General features: G+C 40.6%; 1 protein-coding gene across 4 annotated transcripts in view; it reads left to right on the top strand.

Annotated features, from left to right (window-relative positions):
- The window catches only part of taf1 (TAF1 RNA polymerase II, TATA box binding protein (TBP)-associated factor), a 152,246-nt gene that overhangs the window by 14,702 nt on the left and 117,062 nt on the right, over positions 1-20,482 (top strand). For all 4 annotated transcript variants that reach the window (XM_080187541.1, XM_080187538.1, XM_080187540.1 and 1 more), the window contains 7 exons: positions 1,616-1,755; positions 4,017-4,134; positions 5,942-6,058; positions 8,674-8,793; positions 14,034-14,362; positions 15,304-15,519; positions 17,397-17,633. In XM_080187541.1, the coding sequence (XP_080043667.1) occupies positions 1,642-1,755; positions 4,017-4,134; positions 5,942-6,058; positions 8,674-8,793; positions 14,034-14,362; positions 15,304-15,519; positions 17,397-17,633 (1,251 nt within the window). In that variant the 5' untranslated portion in view covers positions 1,616-1,641. The remainder of the gene's footprint in view (positions 1-1,615; positions 1,756-4,016; positions 4,135-5,941; positions 6,059-8,673; positions 8,794-14,033; positions 14,363-15,303; positions 15,520-17,396; positions 17,634-20,482) is intronic.

Below are 20,482 nucleotides of genomic sequence, written 5' to 3'. Positions count from 1 at the left end.
GCTGCTGATGGCCCACAGCACCTCATGGATGCTAAGCCTTGAGCTGCTAGATGTGTTTGAAGTCTATCCAATTTAGCACAGTGAAACCATGGAACCATAGAATCCCTACAGTGCAGAAAGAGGGCATTTGGTCCATCAAGCCTGCACTAACTCGCCAAAAGAACTTTCCACTAGTTGCTGCCCCAACCCATTCCCTGCAATGCCACAAATTTACTGTGGCTGATCCACCTAACCTACGCATCTTTGGACTCTGGGAGGAAACCGGAGCACCCGGAAGAAACCCACACAGACGCAGGAAGAAAGTGCCGCACAAGATGCTGGAGGCTATTCTCAATTTGACAACGGGACTTTGTGTCCAGAAGGAATGCATGGTGGTCACTCCTACGGATAATGTCATGGACAGTTGCATCTGCTGCAGGCAGATTGGTGAGGATGAGGTCAAGGGTGCTTTTCCCTCTTGTTGGTTCCCTCACCACCTGCTGCAGACCCAGTCTAGCAGCTAAATCCTTTAGGACCCGACCAGCTTGGTGTATGGTGATAATACTGAGCCACTCTGAGTCCTGCCCAGAGTACATTCCGCACCCTTGCCACCCTCAATGGTGTTTAACATGGAGGAGTGCTAACTCATCAGCTGAAGGAAGATGGTTCATGGCAATCAGCAGTAAGTTTCCTTGCCCATGTTTGACCTTGTACCTTGAGGTTTGATGGGATTCAGATTTGATGTTGAGGGCTCCCAGGACAACTCCTTTCCAAACCACTGTGCTGCCCGCCGCCACCTCTGTTCTGTCTGTCCTACTGGTGGGACAAGACATAACCAAGAATGGTGATGGTGGTGGATGGGATATTATTTGTAAGGTATGATTCCGTCATTATGACTATATTAGGTTGTTGCTTGACCACTCTGTGATACAGCTATCCCAATTTTGGCACAAAGCCCAGATGTTAGTAAAGAGGACTTTGCAGGGTCAACAGGACTGGCTTTGCCATTGTTGTTTCTGGTGCCTAGGTCAGTGCTGGGTGGTCCATTCAGTTTCATTCCTTTTTGCTTTGTTTCTAGTGGTTGAATACAAATGGCTTGCTAGACCATTTAAGAGGACATTGCTGTGGGTCTGGAGTCACATATAGAGCAGACCAGGAAAGGTTGGCAGATTTCCTTTCTAAAAGGACATTTGGTGGAATTTCTGCCTCTCCACGTTGTCCATCCACCTGAAGTTGGTTAGAATGTTTACAACACAGTTTAGAAACTCACCATTTCCTAAGAGACAAGTAGCTTCAGATTTCTGTAAAAGAAATTGCTTTGATCGATCTAGTGGAGGAAGGGCAAATAGAGAATGTTAGGTGCACCTTGAGTTCATCAAAACCAGTTGGAAATCTACCTGCACAATTTTTCTGTCTCCAACTAGTAGGTTTCATTACCTAGCTATCGCCGTCTGCCAATCCATGCTCTTCTTACCAAGCAAGTTAAAATTAACTGTTCATTGTATTCAGCAGAGCAACAGAACTGCACTGAGATTGAGAAATATTGTGCTCGGCAGTATTATTAATTTAAGCTATGTAAATAATTATGTTGATTAATTCCTTCAGTCAGAGGAACTTATTTTGCTCTTATTTCCAGGGAGTGGATTGGTGGTACCTCTGAAGATGTCGGACTCTGATAGTGATGAAGATCATGAGCAGCCATTCTCTCTCACTGGCTTTCTGTTTGGGAATATCAATGAGGATGGACAGTTGGAGGATGATAGTGTTCTTGACAAGGTAATGTGTACATTGAGTGTAAATTCACTGTGGAGTTGTAGCAATTTCAAAAGTACTTACCTTTTGTGTGTGAACCCAAAGAGCAGGATTAAGTATCCTAGCATGTTGAAGCTGTCACTGCAGTCAGCTAGCCTCTTGTTTATGTCTTTTAACCCATACACTAAACTTGCATCATGTAGTAGAAGTAAATAACTTACACTTTTGATTCTTAATGACTGTTAATTTTCTTTACATGATAGTGCAAAATGATCTCTAACAGTTGTGAAAAAACATGGAATGTACATGGAAAGAAAATTGTAGAATGCCTTAAAGCAAAAAGAAGCTGCCAGATATGTTTCCAAAGTAAACTTTCTCATGGCCTTTAATATAACAAATACTTCCAACTTCATAGCATTCCCTTTTAAAGATTACTTCACAAAAACCCTATCTGGAATTCATTATTTCAATACAAAAACCCATTTGCCAATGCTGTTGGATAGCTGGAATTGTCACTGGCATATTACATTTATTCTGCTTCTTGATCTGAATTTCTCTAATGACAGTTTAACTAGTAAATGGTATTTTACATGTTGGGTCATTCAAAGGCTTAATCCATCACTTCCATTACCCTGTCCTTCAGGGTGGCACAGGAGGCACGGTGGTTGGCACTGCTACCTCACAGTGCCAGGGACTTGCATTCAATTCCTGGCTTGAGGTCACTGTCTGTGTGGAGTTTGCATGTTCTCCCTGTGTCTAAGTGGATTTCCTCCAGTTGCTCTGGTTTCCTCCCACGGTCCAAAAGATGTGCAGGTTAGGTAAATTGGACATGCTAAATTCTTCCCATGTACCAGAACAGGCGCTGGAATATGGCGACTAGGGGCTTTTCGCAGTAACTTCATTGCGGTGTGAATGTAAGCTTACTTGTGACTAATAAATAATATTTAACTTTTTTAAACTTTACGGGCTGTTGATATCCCTGTGAATTAATTTTAAGAGCTGAGATCTTGCTTTCAAAAATGTATTCACTATATGCAAGTATTGCTGACGAGGCTGGCATGCTGCCCTTATGAAGGTGCTATCCCTAACTGCCCTTATGAAGGTGCTGGTGAGTCACCTTCTTGAACCACTGCACTCCATGTGGCGTAGGTGCAACCACAGTGGTAAGGGAGAAATATGTGGTATTTTGACCTAGTGACAATAAAGGAGCAGCATTGGCTTGGCTGGGAACTTGCAGATGATGATGTTCCCATGTTTCATCTGCTGCACTTGTCATTTGAGATCATAGGATTTGCTAACAAAGAAGACTTGACAAATTGCTGCAGTACACCTTGTACATGGTACATATGGCTGTCGTTGTGCATTGTTTGTGGAGGCAGTAAAAATTTTAAGGTGGATGGGGCATCACACAAGCAGACCGTTTTATTCTGGTTAGTGTAGACCTTCTTGAGTGTACTCATTCTGGCAAATAGAGATTATTCCATTACACTCTTTATGTAGATCATGAACAGGCTTTGGGGAATCAGGAAGTGAGTTACTCACTACTGAATTTCCAACCTCTGACCTGCTCTTGTAGCCATAGTATTTATATGGCTGGTCTAGTTCAGTTTCTGATCAATGGTAACAACCAGGATATAGAGAGTGGCAAATTCAGTGATGGGAATGCCAAGAGAAGATGGTTAGCTTCTCCTTTTTGGAGAGGGTCATTACCCATTAGTGATGTGGCATGAATGTCACTTCTGCTTAGGCTCAAGCCCGAATGTTGTCCAGCTCTTGCTTTCATTCTAACAGTCATTCCCTCAATCTCCGCACCTCAAATCCCGCCTCATGGTTTATCTTTTTTCTTTGCTGTTCAGCCTCCACTTATTTCTTCTTTGTAGAGCCCGTCTCTACCTGAAATGCAAAACAGAAATGTAAGTAACTGGAATGCTGAATGGAACACTGACAATGTCATGATGGAAAAATCAATTGAAGTTAACCCCACCTCCAAGCGGGAAATCACATTCCTGATTGATGCTGTACAATACATTTTTTTCTAAAGTTCACCAGTATTGCTACCAGGCTTCCCTTTGCAACTAAAGATGAGGATTTGAGAGGGAGAGAACAAGATACAACGTTTGCAAAATTTATTTGCTGTTTGTGTCACCACTCCTGCTAATGTGATGTTGTTTTCTTATTGACCTGTCTTGTGGATTAAAAAGAATAGTATCATTTCATTGTTATATTTTACATGTGTTTCGGTGTCACTTTCAGTGAGGTGTAACATGCTCACTGTCTGCTCACAGGAGTCTAAAAAACACCTAGATGGCCTGGGGACACTTGGTCTTGGGACTCTCATCAAAGAAATCACAGCCAATGAAGATGATTCAGTGGAGTCTGATGAAAGGAGTAGTAATGCAGAGGGTAAGCAATGGATTTCCTTTGAGATATGGTTTAATTTGCCTTATAGATTGTACTCCTTGCTAACCTTCCAAATGTGCCCTACATAAATTATAGAACTGCATAGTCCATGTCTTGCCTGACTTTTATCAAGTTGACTATTTTCATCGTCAATTTCATCTAGGGCTTTACTCCATTTGTTTGTTGAAGTCTTTTCCATTCTTATATTCTAATATGTACTTTCCACTCCCCAGCTCTAGTTGACTGTGTTACCTCGTTTCCTTTGTTCAACCACTGATGGAAAAGTCTTCAGACATCACACCTCTGCATCATGGAAAATCAGTCCACTACAACATCCCTTCTCAAACCTCCAAAATTATCTTCAGTGACTATTGATCTTCTACTTTGTGTTAAATACTTGCACATAATTAACAGTCCTAAATATTTAATGTCCCTTCCTCTCCTGCTATAATCTTAGCCTTTTTTAGATTATTTGCAGTCTTATAGCACTGTTTGACAGCAAACTTGTGGTTTTGCTCCAATGTCTTCTCCATTACGACAGCAATTCGTGTCCACATCTATTAGACCTGAGCCTATCTGCTACTGAAACCCTCAGTGAAGCACCATCCTGACTTGGAAATATATTGCTATTCTTTCATTAAAATTAAGTTTATATTCAGCAACCCAGCACCGTTGGAGACACCATCATCACTTATACTAGCAGTCATATTCTTTGGGAAACTGGGAATGGCTGGTAAATGCAGACTTTTCAAGCCTTGATCATATTCTAAGAAGAATTACAAACTTCATGACTCAAGACACTTTCCTTGTCAGTCTTTCTTCACACCTCCTTCCACAAATTCAAGCTTGTTCAAAATGTTGTTTCTTTTGTCCTGTCCTACACCAAATCTAACTTGTCTATCCTTCCCAAACTCAGTGGCCTACTTTTCAAATTTAAAATTCTCATTCTGTCTTTAAATCTTATATTTGTCCTGGTTTTGCCCCTGTCCACTTTGTACAATTCAATGTTTTTGACCTTTTGTGCTCCTCCTTCAACATTGCTGGCTACACTTTTAGTCAGAAGCCTTACTTTCATGGAATTCCTCTCCAAAATTTCTCTATCTCTTAGCCTCTTCCTTAGTCTGTTAAGAACCTCCTTTAAACCAATATCTTTGATAAAGCCTGTGATCAAACTTCATAACCTCTAGATTAGCAAATGTAGAGGGAGTTGGAACATTGTTTATTCCATAAAAAGTGCGATATAACTTCAAGCAATTGTTCAAAGTAAATGTGCAAATCGGTGATGGCCATATGTACTATGTTTCTTGGATACAAAGTTCCATCTCATTTCCCACTCTGTCCTTGTAAATAAGCATGTTCACCGCACTATTGTCATGCTTATTTTTATCTGTAATGAATATTACCTGCCTTTGCTGCACCCTCAACTCACACTGCTGAAGCTCTGGTATGCTTTTGTAACCTGTCAATTCATTTGCTAAATGTGGTCCTGGTTCATTGTTTGTCTCTGACCTGTTTAGCACATCCTCCGTTGCCATACAGGCAAAATCTTTGTGTTTAGTTATGCCTCTCTATTTTCCTACCCTCCTTCAAGACTCTCCTTAAAACTCAAACTTATTAATCTCTCTTCCTTTGGCTTGACGTCCATTTTCATTTTACATCTCAGTGAAATGTTTTGGTTCTATTCAAATGGACAACTTTGCCTCATTTTTTTCCTGAAGAGCTACAAACAAGCTCAGAACTGCTTTGTGTTGTACCTCAACCTCAGTCAGCATTTACCTGATCTGATTAATGGTTATTTTTCTGTATATAGGCTGGATTCAGAGCAAAGATGATGCCATTGATTACTCAGATATCAATGAGGTAGCAGAAGATGAGACCCGAAGGTATCGTCAGGTGATGGGAAATCTTCAGCCTCTAAGGAAACTCGGTAAATAGGGTTGTTCAGTTATATGTTAATCAGTTATCTGTCTAATTCATGCATTAATGAATAGTAAAGTCTAACATTTTAATGATTTGTAATAAAACTTAAAGATTATGTAAGCATGTCACTAATTGCCTCAGCAGATTTAAGAACATAAGAAAAAGGAGCAGGAGTAGGCCATCTAGCCCCTTGACTCCGCCCCGCCATTCAACAAGATTATGGCTGATCTGAAGTGGATCAGTTCCACTTTCCTGCCTGCTCCCCATTACCTTTACTTCCCTTGGCGATCAGACATCTACCCGCGACTTAAATATATGCGGTGAGGCAGCCTCCACCACTCCAATGGGCAGAGATGCACCACCCTTTGAGTGAAGAAGTTCCTCCTCAACTCAGTTCTAAACTGCCCCCCTCCCCCCCACTGAGGCTGTGCCCTCTAGTTCTGGTTTCCTTTCTAAGCAGACAGAATCCCTCTACCTCTACCCTATCTAGCCCCTTCATTATCTTGTAAGTTTCTATGAGATCCCCCCTCAGCCTTCTAAACTCTAATGAGTGTAGACCCAGTCTATTCAGTCTCTCCTCATAAGCTAACCCCCTCATCCCCGGTATCAGCCTGGTGAACCTTCTCTGTACTCCCTCCAAGGCCAATATATCCTTTTGCAAATAAGGGGACCAAAATTGCGCAGAGTTTTGTGCAGTTGCAGCCTCACCAGTGCCTTGTACAGTTGCAGCAAGACCTCCCTGCTTTTATATTCTATCCCCCTCGTGATAAAGGCCAACATTCCATTCACCTTCTTGATCACCTGCTGCACCTGCAGACTGAGTTTTTGCGATTCGTGCACGAGGACCCCCAGGTCCCTCTGCACTGCAGCATGCTGCAGCTTTTCACCCTTTAAATAATAATCCCTCCAACTATTATTTCTACCAAGGTGGATAAACTCACATTTGCTAACGTTGTACTCTATCTGCCAGGTCCTCGTCCACACACTCAGCCTATCCAGATCTCTCTGCAGATTTTCCGAGCCTTCCATGCAATTCGCTTTTCCACTCATCTTCGTGTCATCAGCAAATTTTGTTACCCTACACTCAGCCCCCTCCTCCAGTTCGTCTATATAAATGGTAGACAGTTGAGGCCCCAGCACCGATCCTTGTACTCCACTAGTCACCAACTGCCAACCAGAAAAGCATCCATTGATTCCAACTCTCTGCTTCCTGTTAGATAACCAATCCTCAATCCACGCTAACACTTTACCCCCAACTCCGTGTACCCCAACCTTCTGCAGCAACCTTTTGTGAGGCACCTTATTGAATGTCTTCTGGAAATCTAAAAACACCACATCCACCGGTTCCCCTCCATCTCCCGCACTAGTCACATCTTCATAGAAACCCAGTAAATTTGTTAAACACGACTTCCCCTTCACGAATCCGTGCTGCGTCTGCTTGATCAAACCGTTCTTTTCTAGATGTCTTGCTATTTATTCTTTGATGGATTCTAGCATTTTTCCAACTACGGGCGTTTAGCTAACTGGCCTATAATTCCCTGCCTTTTGTCTGCTACCTTTTTTGAACAGCGGTGTAACATTAGCTGTTTTCCAATCCTCTGGCACTTCCCCAGAGTTCAGTGAATTTTGATAAATAATTACTAAGGCATCTGCTATTACTTCTGCCATTTCTTTCAGAACCCTGGGATGCATTCCACCCAGTCCCGGGGACTTGTCTACCTTCAATCCCATTAGTCTACCAAGCACTACCTCTCTAGCGACAGTAATTGTATTAAGGACCTCATTTCCTACCATCCCTCTATCTTTAATGTTCGGTGAGCTATTTATGTCCACCTCTGTGAAGACCGACACAAAAGACTTACTTAAAGTCTCAGCCATTTCCTTGTTACCCACTGCTAAATCCCCCCCTCGTCCTCCAAGGGTCCAACATTCACTCTAGCCAGTCTCCTCTTTATATATTTGTAAAAACTTTTACTGTCATTTTTTATATTTGGAGCTAGTTTAGCTTCATACTCTGTCTTTCCTTTCTTTATCGCTTTCTTAGTCATTCGTTGTTTTTTAAATCTTTCCCAATCTTCTAATTCACCACTATTTTTAGCCGCTCTGTACGCATCGGCTTTTAATTTAATACTTTTCTTTATTTCCTTCGATAACCACAGCTAGTTATCCCTTTTCTTACAGTCCTTCAATTACTCCTACAGTCCTTACATTTATGGTAAGTAATGAGTGCAATATGCAGAAAATAGAATGAAAAGCCTCCATTATTGTTTCAAGCATAAGAGTAGAAGTTAGTGGGTTTGTGTAAGGAAAAAAAAGCTAATGACTTGAGGTGGGAATGCCACCTCATTCCCAGGGGAACTGTGATGCCTAATATTTCAATAATTTTGCATTTTTCAGAATATTACAGATTTTCCACATTGTTGACTTTTGCACATTGATCTCCAACATGTTGGGCTATAAATGTTTCTAGTATAGGAATCTCAATTTCTAAAATTGTTGAAAATGCTGATATTAATGAGGAGATGACTGGCTTAATTTAAAGCACATAATCATTTTATTAAATAAGACCTGCTTCCGTATAATTGAAATTGTACACTAAAGAATCTGTCTTACTGGTTGCAGAAGACAATGATGATGATGACTATGATGCAGACAGTGAAGATGTGGACTCAAAGCTCATGCCTCCCCCACCACCACCTCCGCCACTAAATAAGGAAGAGGCAACTTCACAGGAATTAAATGGTGAGTTCAAGTCTGTTAGTTGAAAAGAGAGATAGAGAAAAATAAAAAAATTGTGATGTACTTTTTTTGTGTCAAACAATAATCTTCTTGAAATCTAGAGCAATATGGCATTAGTGTAGTGCTGAGATATACTGATATAACAGTCTAGATATCATAGAACTATAATTTCATCGAATTGACAGCAACTTCCAGCCATCCAGACCAAGACCACCATAATTCAGAAGGGTGCCAGCTATTCAACTATGACAATCATATGCCCAGTGAGGGGTGAGGTGGATGGTGGACTGTACACAGAATGGAAATATGATCAAAAGAGGGGACTGTAAATTTAGGAGGCTAGTTGGCATTCTGTGCAATGAGATTCTCAAAAGGTGTGTTGCCTATCTGGTGCCAAGATAAGGGAAATTTCGTGATGTTGGTGGGGTCATAGTCCATGTTGGAACAAACAATACAGGCAGGGACAGGGAGGAGGTCCCTCTGAAAGTGTATCACGAGTTAGGCATTAAATTTAAATTTGGTGATTATCTCTGGTTTATTGCTAAGCACAGAGAAATGGCACAGACACAGAAGATCAAGAGAATTGACACAAACAGAAAATGCTGGAAAATCTCAGCGGGCCTGACAGCATCTGTACGGAGAGAATATAGCTAACATTTCAAGTTCAGATGACCCTTCATCAGAGACGAGAGCAAAGAGAATCAGCAGAGATAAGAGAATTAACACGTGGCTAAAGGGTTGGTGTGGGAAAGAGGGCTCTTTTTCATGAGACACTGGCATAATTTCTCAGACAGGAGGGGGCTGTACTGATGGGAAGATATCCAACTGAACTGGGCTGGGACTTGTGTCCTGGTGGAAGAGGTAAATAGGAGATGTCAAAGGCTTGAATAAACTAGTAAAGTGGGGATATGGATCTACAGGGCAGCACAGTGGCACAGTAGTTAGCATAGTTGCCTCACAGCACCAGAAACTCAGGTTCAATATTGGCCTTGGGTGACTGCCTGTATGGAGTTTGCACATTCTCCCCCTGTGTGTGGGGGTTTCCTCCGGGTGCTCTAGTTTCGTCCTGCACTTCAAAGATGCTGATTGATCATGCTCAATTGCCCCTTAATGTGAGAGGGATTAGCAGGATAAGTACGTGGGATAACGGGGATAGGACCTGGGTGGGATTGCTGGCGGTGCAGACGTGATGGGTCAAATGGCCATCTTCTGCACTGTTGGGATTCTACAAAATTGACATTTGTTCGGTACGTAGACAGCAGAGCAATGCACGATAAGAAAGAGTGCAAAGAGATTAGGAAAAAAATAACAAAAATTGAGTTTAATTATCAAGAAACATAAAATAGTAAAATATTTTACGAGCACATTGATAAAAAAGGAAGAAGAGGATAGGAACAGGATGTTAAAGAAACAAACAGGATACCATCATAATATAAAAGAGATGGGAGCAATATTAAATAATTATTTTGCTTTGGCATTTACCAGGAAGATAGAACATGTAGATATGACATTGAATGATGAATAATGAGTTAAGTGCATTAAAATAAAAAAATTAAACTAATCAAACTTGAAGGCAATACAACGCTGGCCCGGATGAATTGCATCCACACATTTTAAAATAACCTAGGCAGAAAGCAGAGGCATTGCTACACATTTATAATAATACTCAGCTGTTTTCTGTCTGGTTTGATTTGTTTGTTTGGAGTGGCAACAGCAGCATGAAAACAGCAGAAGGTTAGGGTGTGACCTGAGATACTTAATAGGATATTATGATGTATCCCAGGATATGCGAGGCTTATATTATCTCTAGACAAATTTACCATACTTGGGTCATTACAACCTTGCCGATAAAAACAGATCCCATGATGTTTCAAGATTGTGTTTAATTGTTGCATCACATTCAAGGCCTATAACTGCTATCCTTCAGAGTTTTTACAGACTTGACCCAAGTTTGAAAGGATGAAATTTGTATTGTATCACTGACTTTCGCTATTCAACTGAACGCATTTTTATATGTCCATTGTCAGGCTTATTGAATTCCCAGTATCAAAAGTTTGTATGAGATTTTATAGCCGTTAATAACTTTGGTCTGTGGTAACCCTGGCAGGAGAGATTGTTTCAATAAGAGATGGTGTGGGATTAATGAGAAGAATGGGATGGAAGGAATGGAATGGGAGGGTGGATTACCTAAAACTCCAGTGAGCCTCCCGCTGTACAGATTTGGACTCGAGGAAGGAATGGTTAAAATGTTGGTATGAAACTTGAATTGTAAATAAGGACTTTGTTGTGAAACATGTTTGGCAATTAGGATGCTGTATGTTGAATTATAGTTGCAGAAATTATAAAGGCAGAATTCAGGGAAGTAGAATATTTATTCTTTGAATAATATTGAGCCCATCAGATGTAAACCTGTCTGTTCAACTCAGGGTGGGTGGGGCGGGAGGGGATCATGACACCTAATTGTTAATTGGGTAGTTGGGGGGGGGGGGGGCGCAGGTGTTGATGAGGTAGATGATCAACAAGAGGAGGACTGCAACAGATTATAGAATGTTAATACACTTGCAGAATGGGCAGATATGTGATGTACTTTTTTTGTGTCAAACAATAATCTTCTTGAAATCTAGAGCAATATGGCATTAGTGTAGTGCTGAGATATACTGATATAACAGTCTAGATATCATAGAACTATAATTTCATCGAATTGACAGCAACTTCCAACCATCCAGACCAAGACCACCATAATTCAGAAGGGTGCCAGCTATTCAACTATGACAATCATATGCCCAGTGAGGGGTGAGGTGGATGGTGGACTGTACACAGAATGGAAATATGATCAAAAGAGGGGACTGTAAATTGAGGAGGCTAGTTGGCATTCTGTGCAATGAGATTCTCAAAAGGTGCAAATTACATTGAACACAGATAAATGTAAAGTACATTTTGGTAGGAAGAATAGGTTGATCACTTGTTACTTGAAAGTTGTGAGTCTAGGTGGGAGAGAGGAATAAGAGGGTCTCAAAATACAAATACACCACTGACTAAAGGTTGTGCCACAAGCTGTTAAAGAGAAAGTAAACTAAGCAGTATTTCTGGAGGGTAGAATTGAAAAATAGCAAAATTATGCTCAGCCTTGATTAGAACACTCTTGGAATATTGCATGTAGTTCTGGCTATCATATTATGAAAAGGATATAAAGGGACTGGAGAGGATGCAGAGAAGATTTCCAAGGACAATATCAGAAATGTGAGCGTACACATACCAGGAAAGGGAAAAAAAGGTTGTGTTTCTTTTCTGTTGAAAGAAAAGGCTGAGGGGCGACCTAATAGAGGTCACTAAAGATTATGCAAGGTTTTGATTATGTGGATGCAGATGGAATATTTACACTTGTGGGGTTTATCATAATGAGAAGCCAAGATAATCAGCAAAAAACTCCAATAGGGAATTCAGAAAAAACATCTTCACCCAGTGTGGTGCGATTGCAGAACTTGCTACCACAGGGATTGAATGAAGTGAATATTGTAGATGTGTTTAAGGGAATTCCAGTCAAGCATATGAGGGAGAAAGGAACAGAAGGTAAGGCTGATAAGTTTACATGAGGAAAGATAGAAAGAGTCCTGAGCAGAGCATAAAATGTTGCATGGATTAGATGGGCATAATTGCCTGTTTCTGTACTATTATCTAATGTAATCATGAATTACAAATTGAGTAGGCAGGTTTATCATCAGTATAAGCTCAATAGAATGATTAACTTAAATTTGTTTTACAAAGAACAACCTAGCACGGGAAACAGGCCCTTCGGCCCAACGAGCCCACGCTGCCCCTTCAACAAAGCATTTTCCTACACCTACCCTGCCCTGTGTGTATGTGAATGGAACCCCGAATGTAGCCAGATTCAGGGGAGAATAGTGTAGGGTCAATTTGGTACACCAATCAGCCTAAGAGCACATCTTTGGGGTGTGGGAGGAAACCGGAGCACCCGGAGGAAACCCACGCAGCCACAGGGAGAATGCGCAAACTCCCACAGACACAGGCCCAAATCCGTGTATCTGCACAGCTAGCAGTGATAGTCACTGAGCTGTTGTGGTGCCCGTCTGCTGGTCCAGGATTAAGCATACACAACGACACGAAGTACTAGGCCACTCTTGAAACCTCCAAGAGCAGCCCACGCACGACCCACCGTGTGCATGCCCCTCGTTTGACAACAAGGTAGACCGACACCTGTGGATTAAAAGAGACAAAACATTAACATGTAATACTACATTTCCGGTGTCGTCCCGAGGCTCTGACCCTTTTTAATACCTTCTACTATAACCCTCCATCCCTGTTTCGCTCATGTCTATCTAAGTAAACCTTAAACAAGTCCAACGTGCCTGCCTCCACCACCTACTTGGTAGCGCGTTCCATACCCCCACGACCCTCTGCGTGAAAAACCTTCCTCTAGTATCCAAATTATACTTCTGCCCCCTCACCCTTAGATCGTGACCTCTCGTAATTGTCCCCAATCTAGGGAAAAGCCTACCACTGTTGACTCTATCTATTCCCTTCATTATTTTATACACCTCTCAGATCCCCCCTTAACCTCCGTCTTTCTAAGGAGAAGAGCCCCAGTTTCTCCAACCTTTCCTCGTAACTCAGTCCTTCCATGCCAGGCAACATCCTGGTAAACCTCATCTGCACCCTCTCCAGGGTCTCCACGTCCTTCCGGTAGTAAGGTGACCAGAACTGGATGCAGTACTCCAAATGCGGCCTAACCAACGTTCTGTACAACTGAAGCATTAGACGGCAGCTCTTATACTCTATACCCCTTCCTATAAAGGCTAGCATTCCGTAAGCTTTCTTCACAACCTTCTCTACCTGTGTTGACACCTTCAGAGACTTGTGCACCTGCACTCCTAGGTCCCTCTGTATTTCTATACTCTTAATCAGTCTACCTTTTATTATGTAACTCCTCCCTGCATTATTCCTTCCAAAATGCATCACCTTGCATTTGTCAGGATTAAATTTCAACTGCCATCTATCTGCCCAATATACCAACCTATCTATATCTTCCTTCATTGATAAAAGCATATATTTAGAATAGTCACCATACAAGAGCACTGTTTGTGATAGAAATTCCTGCAGTGAGCAGGAAAAAAAATTGTAGTGTGAGTTGCCTCGATGTGAATTTTATACTATATGCACTTGACTACAAAGTTGTGATGGATAAAATGCAATATTTTGGTAACTCGTTCCTTTTCTTCACGCAGCAAATGGAGTAAATTCAGCAGTGCTTAATTCCAGCACTTCTGGAGGAACTCGTGCTGCTGATGCCCTTTTCCCTCGTTCAGTCGCTGATGAGAATGATGGAATCATTTTACCTTCCATAATTGCTCCTTCATCCTCCTCAGAGAAGGTTGAATTTAGCAGTTCCTCTGATTCAGAATCTGAAACAGACCGACACATTCCACGATCAAGGCAGAATGAATCTCAGAAAGAAGATAAACTCACATTGCCGCTGGCAGGGATCATGCAGCGAGATTCAACCAAGCAGTTACCCAACGTTACAGAACTCTTCCCAGAATTTCGGCCAGGACAGGTGAGAAACTATTTATTTGGATTCCCTATGCATTGAATTAAATAGAGGCACATAAGTGCATGTGATGATGCTTTCTGGGATCATGAAGGAGGTGACTGTTTGGGGGCTCTACTGGGAGAGACAGGTGTTTAAGCCTGGAATGTCTGAGAAAAGAATCATCTGACATCTAATCAACTAAAATATAAAATTAAGTACGTAGCTCAACAAATACACAATCGTGAAGGTTACAGGTTTATAATTTCTGAAAGTCATAAACATAATCACAATTTGAGCCTAAAAATAACGAATAATCCCATAATACTTTGTTTCACTTGGCTGCCATAAATTAGTGACCCTGATTATATTTTAGTTGTTACTTACAAAACAATATATGGTCTGTGACCAATGCCATGGAGATCTGCTTTTATTCTTCAATAGAAAAGAATGCTGATTTGATTAGAACATTCTATTTTAAAGTTTATCCCAACTTCTTATGTCAGGCTGTGTTAATGGAGCAAACCGTTAGACAAACGATCACGTATTCGCAATAAACACTAAGTCTATAGGTGATGCTTTAAATGTCTGATTTCTATTTTGACTGTGTCAATGTTTGCGGATCATTGTGATCAGTGGCTGTGCTGTTTGTTCTCAGTAACTTAGTCCAGCCCTTTTCTCAGACCTTTCCTTTGTTTTTTTTGCCATGAATCATAACTAAAATCCCAGTGTTGAGTGATCTGGGTCAACTATTTTATCAAATGATAAGATTATTATTGGGCAACACAAGGTGGTATGGTGTATTTCCCTTACTGGATAATGTTACGTTGTTTTAATAGATTTCCTTTGGCACTTTGTTAAATGTTGAGAGTATGTTTTTTCTGATTTCCAATTCCTTGGAATCCTGTTGTGATGGTTAAGTAAGGCTACAGTAGATGATTCGTTCATTTAATTCCATTATCTTGCAGGTGTTACGTTTTTTGCGTCTCTTTGGACCTGGAAAAAATATCCCATCAGTTTGGCGAAGTGCGAGGAGGAAAAGGAAAAAGAAGCACCGGGAGCCACAACCGGAGGCTCCCATACAAGAAGGAGAGGGAGAAGAAACTGCAAAGGAACAAAAGTCTGGCTGGGAGTATCATTATGCTGCACCCCCACCACCTGAACAGTGCCTCTCTGATGATGAAGTATGTAATGTATAACCCAATGTCTGAAAAATACCTTTCTGATGACGAGATATATAACGTGTAACCCCAGTACCTGAAAAGTGTTTCCCTAATGAAATATGTAATGTGCACAGCCACTGCTTGAACAGTGTCTGATAGTGACGTATGTAATGTGCATCTCCACCACCTGAGCAGTGCTCATCTGATGATGAGGTATATAAAATGCAAAGTGTGAGGAATAAATCGAATAAGTGAGGGACTGGAGGTTTGGAACATACACCATATTGTTGGTCTGGACCCAAATAATGTCATATAATCAGCATCCTAAACTTGCATTTAGCTGCAGAACATCACACAGAGTCCCATGATAGAAGCCAAGAGGTCTATGTTCCACAACATCTCTGCCAGCCATGTTCCTCTGAGTTGCCTGCCTGAACTATGTGGCTATCACAGCAAAGCACACCTGGCAATTCCCTCAAGAGGAATCAAAACACTAACAAACTAAGAAACTGAAATTTATATACTCATATTTCCCTTGAAGATGTTCTAACATTTCACAGCCAATTAAGTACTTCAACAAAAAAAAAGTTATCATCTAGGGAAATGCAACAGCCAGTATGCCAGAAAAAAAGTGAGATAATTGACACGTAATATACTTGTGGTGTTGACTGAGGCACCAGTGCTGGCCAAGACACCAAGAGAGGCCCCTGTTCCTCTCCTTGGTATGCCTGGCGCTCACCTGAATGGGAAAACGCATTTGAATGATGTCAATTTGGATAACGTAAATTAATTCAATATTGCACGGATGTGTTAGCACGAAAGCACTTATTTGCTTTGGAGTAAAATCTGAATCCACTTCTCATGTTTAAACTGATTAGATTTAAACTGTCAAGATGATTAAATTGGCAACAAAATATTTTAACTGCGCAGGTTTTCAGTTTTTCCCTTTCTTTTTCTCACTGTTCAGTGAGAGGAAGCAAGACCAGTTGAATTATTCTTCTGAAGAAAATGTGGAAGAACTAAATTATAGGTACCAATGACTCAAGAATCTAAGGGCCACCAATTTATGGGTCCTTGTTTGATGGTGTAAAGGCATTGACATATTTTTGCAGCATGAGAAAAATGTCATAATTTTATAAATCAGAAAGCACAGAATGCAAGTGTTCTCATTGTTACACTTACTACGTTTGTTTTTCTAGCAGCTTGTAACTAGCTTTCAGTAATTAAATACTTAAGCTGTTGTAAAGTATAAAATATGGTTATCACCATAGTTATAACAGACACATTTGGAAACTAGAAGTTAGTGTAGATCAGTGAGATTTTTGAGCAGACTTGGTGCAGGATAGGGTAGGAATATCAGAGTTTCCTATGAACTGGGGCAAACAGGATTGGAAACCAGCAAGAAGAGCTTTGGAATTATTGAGTCCACAGATTACAAAGGCACAGATTTGTGTTCCAGCAGCTGATCGGCTAATGCAGATGTGGAAATGTGCAATGAGTGGTGCTTAAATTCATAAGGCTGAGAAACAAAAGGTAGGAAGGTACTTTAGTGAGAAATTTGATGTAAGATGGAAGACATTGTGGATTTTTTAAGGATTGGAACCAAATGAGATGTATGCTCGAAGGATCTTGTTCTGATTATGACCTTAATTTTCTCCCTTATTTGAGTGTTAGCAGTTGAGGTAGACTTGAGACATTCCTTCTTGATTTGCCCCTGAGTGTGAAAGGCAATGGCAAATCATCACTGATTTAAAAACTACCAGGAAAACAGAGCAAGGTGAAGTATCAGTCAATAACCTGCAGGCAGAGCACATGAGTGAATGAATGCTTAAATAAAAATCTGTTACTTTGTAACCAGAATAAGCTTTACTGCCATTTTCTGTGCTTACTACCTGCAGATTACAATGATGGCTCCTGTGGAGTCCAAGTTCTCTCAATCCACTGGTGATACAGATAATATAATGGACATGAGACCGAAAGTTGCAGAATGGCGTTACGGACCTGCGCAGCTTTGGTATGATATGTTAGGGGTGCCGGAGGATGGCGAGGGATTTGATTATGGCTTCAAACTGAAGGAAACAATAGAAGAAGAGCAGATGCTGGAGGAAGAAGTAACCTGCATGGTAGAGGTACAGGTGAGCAAAGCAAACTTATGGGGAAAAATCCAGTGCACTAGTTAAAATGGATTGAGAGTCCTAGTTTTCTTTTCCTTAGGTAAACTGTGTTTTCTATGCATTTACTTAGAAGTGAGTGTTAGATTTTCCATCCATTTTGGCAATGACTGATAATTTAGCCCTGAAACTCTTTTGAAAATGTTTGCTCGAACCTATAATTATCAGCAGGCAAAGAAAGATTGTTATTGCACAATGATTGTGATTCATCTTATACTACCCTGCCCATGGGAAGTTCATGAATGTAAAAATAGCAGTTTAAGTCCGAGACGACTGAGCGTACTAAATCCATGAGATGTGAAACTCCTCTTGCCCTTCAGGGGGTTGTCTCGAATTTGTTTGAATCGTCTCTGAATATTGTATAAATCCAGACATGGCTTGAATGATTGGAACGTGTTAAGAGCAACTTTTTCTCTTCCTCCGGAAAGGACCTTAGTGAATTTCTTTTTGCTGAGGAGTTTGTCGCTACTAGCAAACCCTCTGGCATGTTATTAGACTTCTATCTGAACCTGGATCTCGGATTACAGAACAACTTATAAATTGTATTTAATCCTGTATCTGGAGACAATTTCAACTCCAGGTGCAATGCTCACCACCACCAACCCCGTCCTCACCCCCCCACCCTCACCCACACACACACATTTCATTTCTGTCAGTTACTATTTGATTTTTAATTTTATTATTTACTCTTCATTTGCTTTTGTTAGACTACTTGTGCACCAAGTGAAAAGCATAGGAGGATTTGTTTTTGTTTATTTCAAGGATGTTCTTTAAAGAAACATGTTCCATTTATTTTCTAATTTTGTCAACATTCTCTTATTAAGGAAGTTTGAGAATTAGATGTGAAGGTTGCACTTACCAAGCTGAAACATTTTCAGGGAATTTCATTTTTATTGAGCTACCCTTGTTATTAATAATAAATAAAACTTTCTCCCCAAATCCTATCCCCTTAAAAATTAGTTACAGATATGTCAGTTTGCTATTTTCAAACATGTTAATTGTTCAAAAAAAAAGCTGGGTTAATGAAAACAACCAACCCAGTTTCAATTCTGGAGCAAGTTACCTGGGCCATCGCAAGGTTTCTGCTCAAATCTTCTATTTTTTTTGTTCATGGGACATTGTTGGCTTGGCCAGCATTTTTTCTCATTCCTCATTTCCCTTGAGGAGGTGGTGGAGAACTGTCTTAAACAGTTGCAGTCCATGTGGTGTAGGTACACCCAGAGTGAAGCTCAGAAAAGAGTTCCAGGATTTTGACGTAAGAATGGTGATAGAGTTCCAAGTCAGGATTGTGTGTTTCTTGGAGGGAACCTGCAAGTGGTGATGTCCCCATGCGTCTGCTGTCCACAGATTTGGAAAGAGTCTTGGTGAGTTATTGCAGTGCATCTTGTAGATACTGTACACTGCCACCACTGTGTGTTGGTGGTAGAGGGGGTGAATGTTGAAGGGGATGGATGGGATGCCAATCAATAAGGCTGCTTTTTTTTTGAATAGTATTGAACTTCTTGAGTCTTGTTAGAGCTGCTCCTGACCAGTATTCCGTCACGCTGTTCACGTGCCTTGAAGATAGTGGACTGGCTTTGAGGAGTCAGGAGATGAGATCCTCGCCACAGAATTCCCAACCTCTTTTTGCTCTTGTAGCCACAATGTTTATATGGCTGGCCCAGTACAGTTTCTGGTTCCTGGTAATTCCAGATGTTGATAGTGAGGGATTCAGCAATAGTATTGCTATTGAATATCAATGGGAGATAGTTAGATTCTCTCTTACTGGAGGTGATCATTGCTTAGCATTTCTGTGGTGTGAATGTACTTGCCACTTATTAGCCCAAGCTATAATATTATCCAAGTCTTGCTGCACATTGACACAAACTACTTTACCTGTGGAGTTGTGAGTGATGCATAACATTGTGCAATCATCAGTGAACATCCCCATCTTTGACCTTATAATGGAACTTTTACCATATTTGCTATTTAACTTCTATAATTTTAAGCATTTCTGTAATTCAAATAATGCTTGTCAACCATCTCATAAAATGCTCTATCCATGCTCATACATCATCCCCAATGCTATGAATTCCTATCTTGCGCAATAGCTTTTTATGTGATGTCTTCTTGAATGCCTTTTGGAAATTCAAGTACACTATCTTTAGTGGGTCCCTATGGTGCTACCACTGAATGCCATGTTGCATTATGGGTTCATCTGATGTCTCAATGATGAAATCTTGAAACTTGTATATTTGAACATCAAAGATTTATTGTTAATCTTCAACTATTTACAGACCCCGGTTAGTGTCATGCATGGTGCTACTTCCAGAATATTCTCTGAATCACTTAACATGTGATTGTATACATCGTACCACGGATGGCTTCTTTGGTGGCCTGATTTTCTTAAAAGCTTAAAATTATTTAAAAACTAAATTTGCAAAGGCAAGGTCTCTGCTCAAGATGTAACTAAAATGTATTTAAAACATGAAAAATCATACATCACAAACAAAACATTAATCTATGGCCGTTGGGAGGCCTTTGGATAGTCAACTAGCTCTGGGTCAGCGCTACAAGACCTCTTCAAAGATCTAAGGCACTGAGCCAAAGTACAGTACACTTTCCATTATCTAAGATACTCCTAATTAGCTTAAATTCAATTTCATTTCATATTAACATGTTAGTCCAAAACATGACAGATTGCCTCAGCCATTTGTGATGCGTTACTTGACATAATGATATTTCATTTGTCCTTCTTAATAGCAGATTTCTTCCCCTGGAAAGACTCATTTCCTTGTTGCTATGTTGCTCAGGACACCTCGATCCTAATACCA

This window comes from Carcharhinus amblyrhynchos, chromosome 4 (genome assembly GCF_965287045.1).
Source record: "Carcharhinus amblyrhynchos chromosome 4, sCarAmb.v2.hapA, whole genome shotgun sequence".
Classification (NCBI taxonomy): domain Eukaryota; kingdom Metazoa; phylum Chordata; class Chondrichthyes; order Carcharhiniformes; family Carcharhinidae; genus Carcharhinus; species Carcharhinus amblyrhynchos.
This window is presented reverse-complemented; position numbering and strand designations above follow the sequence as displayed.